Source organism: Bos grunniens, chromosome 3 (assembly GCF_055505025.1).
Source record: "Bos grunniens cultivar Pamir isolate PY7600 chromosome 3, Bosgru_T2T1.0, whole genome shotgun sequence".
Classification (NCBI taxonomy): Eukaryota; Metazoa; Chordata; class Mammalia; order Artiodactyla; family Bovidae; genus Bos; species Bos grunniens.
Genome location: NC_141167.1, coordinates 101606638 through 101618945, shown reverse-complemented (window position 1 = coordinate 101618945; position 12308 = coordinate 101606638). Strand labels below are relative to the sequence as shown.

The 12308-nt window shown below is 40.3% G+C and overlaps 2 protein-coding genes across 7 annotated transcripts in view; both read left to right on the top strand.

Annotated features, from left to right (window-relative positions):
* ARNT (aryl hydrocarbon receptor nuclear translocator) overlaps positions 1–4441 on the top strand; it is a 66809-nt gene extending 62368 nt beyond the window's left edge. For all 5 annotated transcript variants that reach the window (XM_086392443.1, XM_086392441.1, XM_086392440.1 and 2 more), the window contains 3 exons: positions 905–1067; positions 1491–1657; positions 2399–4441. In XM_086392443.1, coding sequence (XP_086248569.1) covers positions 905–1067; positions 1491–1657; positions 2399–2488 — 420 coding nt within the window. In that variant the 3' untranslated portion in view covers positions 2489–4441. The remainder of the gene's footprint in view (positions 1–904; positions 1068–1490; positions 1658–2398) is intronic.
* Positions 4442–5787: 1346 nt separating this feature from the next.
* Positions 5788–12308, top strand: part of CTSK (cathepsin K) — a 28279-nt gene continuing 21758 nt past the window's right edge. For both annotated transcript variants that reach the window (XR_015160972.1, XM_086392471.1), the window contains exons 1-5: positions 5788–5884; positions 7622–7742; positions 8212–8334; positions 8420–8575; positions 10254–10472. Coding sequence is in view for 1 of the 2 variants with exons in the window: in XM_086392471.1 (XP_086248597.1) it covers positions 5871–5884; positions 7622–7742; positions 8212–8334; positions 8420–8575; positions 10254–10472 (633 nt within the window). In the remaining variant the exon portion in view is untranslated. The remainder of the gene's footprint in view (positions 5885–7621; positions 7743–8211; positions 8335–8419; positions 8576–10253; positions 10473–12308) is intronic.

The window sequence follows — 12308 nt, the reverse complement described above, 5'->3', positions numbered from 1 at the left end:
CTCATCTGTCTGTCCCTTGTATTTATTGTTTGTTTGGTTGGTTAGGCTTTTTCCATATGTAAAATTATTATTGTCTATCTTAAACGTCTTTTCTTGACCGCCCTGCCATCCTCTGTCTTCCAATTTTTATCTTATTGGGAGCAGGAATTGTGTTGAAAAATCCTCATAGAATATATATGTGTATATATATGTTAAGGCTAAAGCTAATATCCTTTTATATGTTGCTGTGTACTTATTTTGCATAAGTAATATTTTAAATAAAAAGCCAAAATCAGAAATAAATTCTAGAATTATTATACATGGTATAACCTCATTTTATAAAAAAATACATAAATGAAAACTGGAAGAAATTATCCAAAAATGTTAACCATGTGTCTTTGGTGGTAGGATTATGGATGATTATTTCCTTTTTATTTTCCTTCATTTTGAAGATATCCCATGGTGCGTATGCATTACTATTATAGTGAGGAAAATGTTTAGTTAACCAAAAAAAAAAAAGATATCATTAGGAACAAACAAATGTGGTACAGATTGAATAATAAAATGATACAAAGTGTGTTTTTCTCTTTATATAATGCTATACTATTATTAATGCCTCTAGTTTTTGTATAGATTTACAGTTTATAAAATGCTTTCATTTATGTCATTTTCATTTTAATTCTCAACTCTAAATGTGTATACTTTTACTAATCGCATAGTTCTTTGCTTTTTACACTTCATCACAAGTGCCTAAAAATAGTGTCAAAGGAAACTGGGAGTTAATTGGAAGAAATGTGCAATGGGAAATAAGTAATGAGGTTGGCTCTGAAGAATCCAATGATTGACAGAGGGTTAACTCTCATAGGAATGGTCTGTGCAATAATGTTAATGTTCTGTTTACTCTCTACCCCTTTCTTTCTTTTAGCAAGTGGTTACCCAGGCTACAGCTAAGACTCGTTCTTCCCAGTTTGGTGTAGGCAGCTTTCAGACTCCATCTTCTTTCAGCCCCATGTCCCTTCCTGGTGCTTCCACTGCGTCACCTGGTGCAGCTGCCTATCCTAGTCTCACCAATCGTGGATCCAACTTTGGTGAGTTCACGCCAGAGTCAGGGGAACAGGAAAATCACATCACAAAGGAGAAAGGATTTAGTGGTTAAAATAGTTTGCTTTTGTCCTGGCTGTACTGACCTAATTATAGGGAAATGCATGGTGACAGTCCATTTGGAATTGAAAACCTACCCGTGTGAAAAGGACTTTATTAGCATGTGTAACAAAAAGCATGTAAAGTATTATAAATTTAATAATATGCACATTTAGTCTGAATGAGCAAAGGATCCTGTAGAAAAGACTCTACCTAGAGAAGAAAAATAAATTCGGGACTAGGGTTTGAAATAGAAAGGACAGAGGGTATCTAGGTAAAATTAATGATCTGCATGCAGTTATATGCTAGTTTCTCCTCTCTAGTGGAGTTAGCAGATTGAAGTTGTTTATTTTTCCTTGCTATATTTCTAGCTCCTGAGACTGGACAAACTGCAGGACAATTCCAGACACGGACAGCAGAGGGTGTGGGTGTCTGGCCACAGTGGCAGGGCCAGCAGTCGCATCATCGTTCAAGTTCTAATGAGCAACATGTTCAACAGCCATCAGCACAGCAACCTGGCCAGCCTGAGGTCTTTCAGGTGAGAGGGTCTAAAGACTTCAGAAGACCAGAAACTGGGAGAGAAAGAGTCAGGGAGGAGAGACAGAGAAGAAAGCATGCATGGATTGAGGTTAGTAAGCAGGAGAAGAGAAGAGTCGGGACACGTGAAAACAGATGTCATTAATTGAAAAGATTGTGAACTTAATGTGCTGCACTAGACCGTCATTAGTGACGTGAAGCATCACGCGAAGATGTAAAAGAAAGTAATTTTGGTCCATTCACGGAGAACCATATGCCCATTTGATGATAGCAGTTTAGGTATAAAAATACTGAATACAGCTATAAGGGTCTGTTTACATAAATCCTGAGGGGACTGCAGTAGTTAGTAATCTCAGGTGGGATAAAGGAAGAGCTTAGTTTAAAACACAGATGGGAAGAAGGCAAAACAAGGTTTTGGTGGAAAACAAATAGGATAAGAGATACGCCATAAATATCCAGAGGGGATTTTATGAACTATGACGAGATTTTTCTCAAATTGAGAATAGTGAGGACTAGAAAAGGGGGAGAATGTAGAACTATAGGGGGAAGGCAGAGAGAGAAGTAGGAAAATAGGTTGTCATCTGAAGAAGTTAGAGTCGCTGGGAGTAAAGAAGGCTAAGAGAACTCAGCACAGCAGAAACTCTGGGGCTAGGGATGATAGTTCAGGGGGATGTTGGGAAGGAGCTCAGTAAATGGAAGGATCAAGATGTGTGACCCAAGCTTATTCTTTTTCTCTTATTAGGAGATGCTGTCCATGCTGGGAGACCAGAGCAACAGTTACAACAATGAAGAATTTCCTGACCTAACTATGTTTCCCTCCTTTTCAGAATAGAACTATTGGGGTGAGGATAAAGGGTGGGGGAGAAAAAAAAATCACCATTTGTTTTTAAAAAAGCAAATCTTTCTGTAAACAGAATAAAAGTTCCTCTCCCTTCCCTTCCCTCACCCCTGATGTATACCCCCTTTTCCTTCTGACCTTTCCCTTGTCTTCCTGCATCTCTGAGATAACATTTATAGAAGAAATGGAGTGACTCCTCAACGCTTTGGGGACCCTTTGAAAAATTGAGGCTGGGTTAGGTTAAGAATGTCTTTCCTTATGTCTCCTGACCAGAAATTTATGCAGAAACGATTTGTGCTGGGTTAAGGAGCAGGTTAGAAAACATTCACTATTTCCTTTGGATACTATGGCTTATTTTTGGGAAGAAATTCTGAATAAGGTGAGAGAGAGGAGAAATGTCCTCAATGTTTGAGGACCATGAAACATGGCAGGTGTACATGGGGTTTTCGGAAGTGAGTACAGGCGCTTTCTGCTGCCTGTGAGCAGTTCCTCTGGAATGAAATATGAGTAAGGAAATGAGAAAGAGTGTGTGTGTGTGTGTGTGTGTGTGTGCGTGCATGTGTGTGTGTGCGTGTGAGTGTGCACATTTGTTCTGTGTTTGTTTCTTTCTCCCTATTAGGGAGTTATGCAAAATTTGTCCCAGATTTTATCTTTGTCTTTTTCTGTGTTTTCAAAGAGTCCTAAAGAGTTGAATCTTCCAATTAGTTTCCACTTAGTAATGCAGCCAAAGAGTATTTAAGTAAATGTCTTTGCTGCGCTTATTATATCTGTGCCCAGCCACTATGCAACTGTAAGCAAGTATATGAAGTCTTCTATTGATATGTTTGGTCTCTCATTGAACATATATAGTGATAAAGCTGGGTCACTCCTGCTTTTGGTGCTGTCACCTTGTATGGAACATCTGCATTACAGAAATAGGCTGGCAAGGTAAACACGTTCAGAACCCCCTACTTGTCCATAAGGATGATGCTGCATTTTTCTGTCAGAATCACATATGATGTGTGTTCTCTAGAGGTTATGTCTGCATGGAAACTCAACTTCTTGGATTAGCAGTCCCAGTGAAAATTCTCACTGCTGGAATTTAAACCAAATACCAAGCCTTCTTGCAGAGTAACCTCTTTCATCCCATACTCAAAGTATCCAGTCTGCAAGAACTGAAATTTAGGTCTCTTCTGGACCTATAGTTCTTTCTTCTTTGCTCCCTCTCCAATCTTGAGACTGGAGTTTGCTTTATAGTACAAGTGTAATAAATCCATGTGATAGATGGGACCTGGACTCCCATCCCGACAGGGTCACTTAATAATTAACTATAGCCATATAAATGCGGATACAGGTTACTACTCTCACTCTTTACCTTCCTCAGGTAACAGTCATGTGTATCAGCCTTTTTGTTGTTGTTGTTCACTTGTTTGGCTCAGGCCAGTATCTTAAGTGCAAGACTGAATTGACAAGGAGAAGACATACTAAATATAGCCATAGGGGACTGAGGAGCATAGTGGCCTTGGAGAGGGCTGAGAGAATGTCATTAGGTTTCCCTCCCTTTTGTCTCCAGTATGGTGCCAGGTAGTGAAGTGGAAAAGGAGACAGTTTATTTTTTTATTCTATGTGCACACATACAATATACATATATATTTATATCACACTTTAAGAAACCAAAAAGTTGAGTTTCCAATGAAATCCTTGTTTTTTTAATAATCAACTGTTTTTAAATGTGATCAGGACTATAATATTGTACAGTTATTATTGGGCTTTGGGAGAAGGGGGGGGTGGAGAAGATGCTCTGGGGGTTTTGTTTCTGCTTTTCCTTCAGGGTTTTATTTTTGATTTTTTTTTTTTTTTTCTTGTTGGCCATTTCTGTACTGCTGGCATCTGTGCTGAGCCTTACAGTGGCAAAAATAAGGACATGTAGCAAAGATTTTAAAACAAAATATTTTTTCCTTTTGTAAACTTCCTTGTGTTGTGTGATCTTAATTGCGGCCTTATTATTCCATCCCAGCTCAAAAACAACAAACACCCACAACCAGTTGAATCCATAACTTGTGCTTCAAATACACAAACATGAAGCACAGTGTGTCTGTAATTTCAGGAGTCAGAAATCATAGGGCTCTGATCAGTCAGCATTCCTGAGTTGTCCTCCTGATCCTGACTCACTTGGAGTAAAATCATGAGGGACGTCTGACCATGGGACGGAGGGTAGGGGATTGCCCAAGTCCTTGGGAGAGGGGGATAAATTGGGACTTGAGACCAATAGGGCACTTCTGGATTTAAAGGAATCAGGGATAGGGAAATTTAAACTATTTAGGTCTAGACATCGTTTCCTTCTAGGATAATGTGTTTCATTAAGAAATTAAACCCATGAGGATAAACCTGTTTTCTTGAGGCTCTATGTATGTAACCCAGCTAGAAACAAGCTGGATACCATGTATTATTATTTTTGTTCCAAGGACCCTCTTTTCCTCTTCCCTCCACATATGTTTATGGAAGAAAATGTTTGGGGATGTGGTTTAGGGACTGAACTAGATTCTCATGATCTGTCACATGCCTGGATATTGAGGGAAGCATTTGGAGAAGCTCATATGACTGGCCCTGGATTGGGGATTTCAATAATTGAGACAGATAATGTTCATCAGGCTTTGGCAGTGAAAAAGTCACAAGTGAATTTGTCAGTGCTTATGGCATTGATTCAAGCGCTGTCATAACCAGGAGTACTGTTTCTGGTTACTTTAGAACTGGTTTCATATGGATTTTGGGGGCCTATCCTTCCTCAGCAAAATCATGTTAGTCTGGAAAAGCTATTACCCTGCCTGAAAGCAATGACAGCTTTTAGGCAACAGGTCTATAAAATACAAATGATTTTGGAGCCTGTGATTTCCCTAAGATACTTTTTTCTAGTTTTTTGTCTTCATTTCCTCACCCGTGATGTGAGGGTCAGACACAAATTTTAAAGCAAGTTTCAGAGTTGGAGAAATGAATAATAACAGGAAGAGGGCCAGAAAAGAGATAATCCCTTAGTGTAACACATAATATATGCTTGTCTATCCACCAAAGAGAAGGTAAGCCCCAACTTGGGTAATAATGTATTGAGGTCTTTTTTGTCTGTCTCAAAGGCAGGCAGCTATGTGAAACTAAATACCTAACTCTCCGCCCTGCCACACATGCTCCACATGCGCACAGAGGAACGATACAAATCTGCTGCCTCCTTCCCTCCTCCCTAATCCCCCTCTCTCAGCATTTCTGTCTCCACTGCCCTCCCCATCCAAATTTTCCAGCCAGCAGCCAGAGCTGACTTCCGCAATCCTGGTGGAATAAATCCAGCACCCCTAGTCATCCGGCCACATTATCCACACTTCTCTGCTGAGACGAGCCCAGAGAACAGATGCCCATCAACAGGTAACATTTTCAGCTTCCTGGATCCTTTAACCTCTCATTCCTGTCAGTTCTCCATTTTTAGGAATATTAGGAACGTAGTGACTTGTATATCAAAATGAACTTTATAGGCTTTCTGGAGGAAAACAGTGATGTCCTCTTTGGTTATTTCCTGGCTAAGTAAAATCTTCCTGGAAATCTTTAGGACTCCTTTTATGGTTTATATGTATGTATACGTGGTGGTTAGTGAAAGCAAAGAATATAAGGCCTTTACCCATCCCTCAAAGAGTGGCCTCAGGGTTGTTTTTTTTTTTTGGTGGGGAGGCAAAGGTACTAAAAGGGTTAAGTTACTAGCAGGGAGGAGGAGAATGCAGAGGGGTGGTAGCTCAAGGTCTTCCTACTCTTGAGAATCTCAAAAGCCCTAACACTCCAGATATTAAATGTCCTGCTGGACATTTTTCCATTGTGCAAAGATTACACAAAAAATTGACAAGTTTAAAAATCATACAAGCTGTACGACTTGCCGCCGACTAAACTTTTTCTTAAAATGGAGGACATGTGATTAGTAAGACACTACAAGACGTGAACGAAGCTAAACTTCTGAAAAGCTGTGCGACTACTGATCACACAACATTGCTTTTCTGTCTTACGTTCTTCTAACAAACTTTGGTTCTGAGGCTTTTTTGTCCTGTGAGGCAGTCCCAGAGGTATTTGTGGGTTTTTTGGTCAGAAAAAGAAAAGCTTTCCTCCCACAGCAGCTGGTTGAGATTAGGACAGTTTCCTGCCTAAGAAAGGAGCAGGAAGAGAAAGGAGGAAATGCATAAGAACACTGAGGGGATATCTCAGAGAGAATAGGAGATGCTGTCAACTTTTCCCTTGTTCCCTGCTGGCAAGATTAGGAGCAGAATCAAAATTTAGGCAAGGAACAGAAGAATACCTTGAAGAAATGATCAGGAAGGAAAGACTTAGCTCTCCTTTGTGTATTCTCCAATTCCATTTATCTTAACCCTATACCTGTCCATCTCCTCCAAGTCTGCTGGGGACAGTGGAGCAGACAGGTGTTGCTCCCATCCTGATTGTCCATTTTCTTTCCCATTTCTGGTTATCTGTCCAAGTTGTGTGTGTGTGTGTGTGTGTGTGTGATCTCCCAGAATACTTGGGACCAGATGTATCAGCAGCATATCCAAACCCAGACCCCCCTTCCCCTACCTATCATTTTATCATATGGAAATCACCCTCAGTCTTTGTCTGCCTTCCTCATAAAGCCTAGTTTTCCTCTGCCTCATGGTCCAGAGGAAGGGGCTCCTAACTTTGGGTTCAGGAACTCCCCAGAATTATTGTGTGTGTATTCATTTTTCTGGCAAGAGGAATTAATAGTGGGTTGCAATTTTTTATTAGCTTGTCATGTGAGTCTATGCTTCCCAAAGATTAAGAACCATCTGTCTGAGCATATGGTTCCAGCTGTTTCCTCATCCCAAGTCAGGTTAGGAACCTCTGGACAAACAGAAGAGTCTCCCCCAATTATGGCTTCCCAGGTGGTGGTAGTGGTAAAGAACCTGCTTGCTAATGCAAGAGGCATAAGAGACTTGAGTTCCATCCCTGAGTTAGGAAGATCCCATGGAGGAGGAAATGTCAACCCACTCCTGTGTTCTTGCCTAGAGAATCCATAGACAGAGTCTGGTGGGCTATAGTCCATAGGGTCGGCAAGAGTTGGACACGACTGGAACTACCACGCATGCCCCTAATTATCCTATTCTCCAGGATGTGGGGTCTCACGGTTCTACTGCTGCCTGTGGTGAGCTTTGCTCTATACCCTGAGGAGATACTGGACACCCAGTGGGAGCTATGGAAGAAGACCTACAGAAAGCAGTATAACAGCAAGGTGCCTGGGAACCTGGAGGAGAATCTGGGAGGGCTGGAACCCAAGACATCCAACCCTAGCTTCCAAATTCCCTTCTTCAAATTCAGTATTATAATAACAACCAAGCAAACCTGTCCCTGTTCGCTGTTAACATATACTCTCTATTCCTACTCCTCAAGTCATCCTCAATCAAGTCCTATCTTTTCTTTATAACTGTCTTATAGGTCTCTTTTGGGAAGCCTTCTCAAATAATGCTATTAATCCATAAGCAATTTTCCCCTATAAATAAGAGCTTTGAGTTTTTTTTATTTGTAGTTGTTTATATATTGATCTTTGCATGCTCTTAACAATGCCATGGTCAGTTCCCCAACTAGATGGTAAATCCTCTATGATTATAAATTTAATCTCTTCTGAAAACTTCCACAGTACTATGTAAGTAACTTTATACACAGGACACAGTCTATGCCAATACTAATTATGCTCTGTTTAGGGGGATGAGATCTCTCGGCGTTTAATTTGGGAAAAAAACCTGAAGCATATTTCCATCCATAATCTTGAGGCCTCACTTGGTGTCCATACATATGAACTGGCCATGAACCACTTGGGGGACATGGTGAGTTGAACCTCAGTTCCTGGTCTATCTGCCTGTTTTGTCTTGGTTCCCTGCTTATGCCTGGTCTCTTTCTTCTTTGTCCCAGACCAGTGAAGAAGTGGTTCAGAAGATGACTGGACTCAAAGTACCCGCTTCTCGTTCCCGCAGTAATGACACCCTCTATATCCCAGACTGGGAAGGCAGAGCCCCAGACTCTATTGATTATCGGAAGAAGGGATACGTTACTCCTGTCAAAAACCAGGTATCCTCCTTTCTGTTGGGTGTGGGGATGTAAGCTAGCATGATCTCTCCCTTTTTCTGCTTCTTTGTTCCTAAGGTATGAGGGCACCAGAAAGAGAGGGGAAAGAATTAAGTTACACCTCCCACTGCCAAGAGAATAAAGCCTGTTCTGTTGTTTAACTCATCATCTGTTTTTGTAGATTTAGGTTGTTTTTTTTTCTTTTTTCTTTTCTACAATAGTATTGCTATAAGCACCTGTGTGCATATATACAAATATTTATGCAAAATAAATCTTAAAATTGGAATCAGTAGGTCACAGAATCCTTCCCACAAAAGTTTTTACAATCTTACATTCTTACCAGCCTGAGAATGTAAGTTTTCCCACAATCTTAACAATGCTGATTATATCTGCCAGATGAACACTTGATCTAACATTCATTCAACAACTACAGTTTTTGCAGAACCTACCAGGTATAGTGCTAGACAGTAGAGAGGACTAAGACATAACTTGTGTTCTCAGGAAATCCCCAATCTTAAAAAATAGAACTAGCAGGAAAGAAAAAAATGTATCATCTAGCTGAACACACACCAATAATAATAGCTAGCACTGTTGGGGAGATTATTATTATTGCACATGATAATTCATCCTTTATATGAATTAACTTTTTAAATTCTCATAATCTCGTTATATTATTATTATTCACAATTTATACATAAAGACAGTGTGGTACAGAGAAGTTTAGTAATTTACCCAAGGTCACTGATCTATTGTGTTACAAAGCCAGTACAGATGGTCCCTGACTTTTTTTTTAGCAAGATAATAAATCCTTAATTATTCTTCTACATTGTTTTTACAGCAAGTATCTTATGCAGATATACACAATTAGTATCATTGTTTCCAACACCCCCAAGACCTACCTTTAAAGAGTATTTCTTTTATCTGCAGTATTTCTTCATTTGTAAAAGTATTAAAGAACATGGAAAACTTTTCCTATCCTAGAGTAGTTCTCTGACTTTCTAATGGTTCACCTTATGATATTTTTGACTTCATGATGGTGTAAAAGTAATAGGCATTCCGTAGAAACTGTACTTCAAATTTTAAATTTTGATCTTTTCCCAGGCTAGCAATATGTAGTATGATACCTTCTCTTGATGTTAGGCTGTGGTAGCAGGCCATAGCTCCCAGCCAGGCACATGGTCCTGAGGGTGAACACAACTACAGCCATTCTGTTTTTCACTTTCAGTACAATTGTAATTCAATAAATTCCATAAGATATTCAATATAATTATAATTCAGTAAATTACAGGAGATATTCAACACTAACAGGCTTTGTGTGAGATTATTTTGCCTGACTGTAGGCTAACGTAAGTGTTCTGAGTACATGTAAGTCAGGCTGGGCTAAGTGGTGACATTCAGTAAGTTAGGGGTATTGCATTTTCACCTTACTGTTTTTCAGTTCATGATGGATTCATTGATTTATTGAAGTGCTGTACTCTGCTTTACTACAACAGTTATTAATAGCAACAATAGCAATAGAACACTGCAACAAAGGTTAAGTGAAGGGAAATAGGAATACTTCATAGCAAAGGGGATGGGTGCTGGAATTTATAAAATGTATGAAATTTTATCGGGCAGGTAGAAGAGAGAAACAGAAAGTGTGAACAGCAATTACTAATGATTTCTCTGTTATGCCTCTCAGGGTCAGTGTGGTTCCTGTTGGGCTTTTAGCTCTGTGGGTGCCCTGGAGGGCCAACTCAAGAAGAAAACCGGCAAACTCTTAAATCTGAGTCCTCAGAACCTGGTGGACTGTGTGTCTGAGAATGATGGCTGTGGAGGGGGCTATATGACCAATGCCTTCCAGTATGTGCAGAAGAACCGAGGCATTGACTCTGAAGATGCCTACCCATATGTTGGACAGGTGAGACTGTCCCACATAGCCATATAGTTCTGTAATGGCTTCTCCTTCTCCAGCATGACACTTTGTTCTGGAAACAGTTCCAGAAATCTTGTTTTCTGTTACCCTATCCAGCTTTCTTGATGAAATGATTTCCCACAAAAGGTGAAGAAGATTCCCATAGTTTGGGAGAATTTGTGTGTGTGTTTTAAAATTAATTAATTTGTTGCTTGACGTGGTCTTTCTTTAGTTGTGGTGAGCGAGGCCTACTCTCTAGTTGGTGGCTTCTCATTGTGGTTGCTTCTCATTGCAAAACTTAGGCTCTAAGACATGTGGGCTCAGTAGTTGTGGAGCACAGGTTTTAGTTGCCCCACAGCATGTGGGATTTTCCCAAATCAGGAATCGAACATGTGTCTCCTGCATTGCTAAGTAGATTCTTACCCAGTGGACCACCAGGGAAGTCCAGTCTGGGAAAATTTGGGGAGCTTAGGCTACCATGGCTCCTAGCTGTCTCTCTGCCCTGGAGAAAGACAGGCTATCCCATAGATCTCTGAGTAGGTCTCTATAACTCTCTATTCAACTCTTCCACTCCCATCAGAAATCTCTAAGCCCACCATACTAATTTCATGAATCATGTGGCTTTATTTTGTATGATCTCAATGTGGATTTGGGGAACATTTAAGCAAATTATGTAAGTTAACATGTTAGCATGTTTAAAATGAGAGAAAAAAGCAAGTTGCTTCATATTGCAATTTTAGAGATGAACTCACTTCCTCCCATAAGGTCCTTTAGTAATAGGAAGATCTTTCTTATCTAAAAGGAAGAAGATCTGAGGACATTTTTATATACATGGAGTTGATAGGTAATATGGGGCCTTTGCAGCAGGAGCCTTTAAAGTAGGGATTGCAAGTCTGAGTAATACAAATGATGGCTACCGTGTGCTAAGCCGTGTACTTAGTGCATGTTCTCATTTAATCCTTATAAAAGCCCTGTCAGTCAGTCAGTCAGTTCAGTCGCTCAGTCATGTCCGACTCTTTGCTACCCCATAAATCGCAGCACGCCAGGCCTCCCTGTCCATCACCAACTCCCGGAGTTCACTCAGACTCACGTCCATCGAGTCAGTGATGCCATCCAGCCATCTCATCCTCTGTCGTCCCCTTCTCCTCCTGCCCCCAATCCCTCCCAGCATCAGAGTCTTTTCCAATGAGTCAACTCTTCGCATGAGGTGGCCAAAGTACTGGAGTTTCAGCTTCAGCATCATTCCTTCCAAAGAAATCCCAGGGCTGATCTCCTTCAGAACGGACTGGTTGGATCTCCTTGCAGTCCAAGGGACTCTCAAGAGTCTTTTCCAACACCACAGTTCAAAAGCATCAATAGGTGAGGACATAGAAGGACATAGACACTTAAGGAGATAAAATGGCATATTCAAATTCACGCCTCTAGTTATGTAACAAAGCCAAGATCTACCCATCAGATCTGTTTATCTGCTGCAAATATCCCCAGTCTTGTCTTCTATTCACACATTCAAGAATTTCTTTACTAGAATATAATATCTAGGAACAGAATTATCTGAGCCTTTGGATCTGTGCATCTTCAACCATACTAGATGATGTCAAATTTTTTACCAAGGTATTTGAAAAATTTATATTCCCATCTGCATAGTATAAGAAATCCTGTTGGTTCACAGCTTCGTCAATATCTGCATTTCTTTATGAATTGACTGCTTATATCTTTTGTGTGTGATTGTGTGTGTGCTCAGTCGTGTCTGTCTCTTAGCAACCCTGTAGACTGTAGCTCACCAGGCTCCTCTATCCATGGAATTTTACAGGCAAGAATACTGGAGCAGGTTGCCATTTCCTA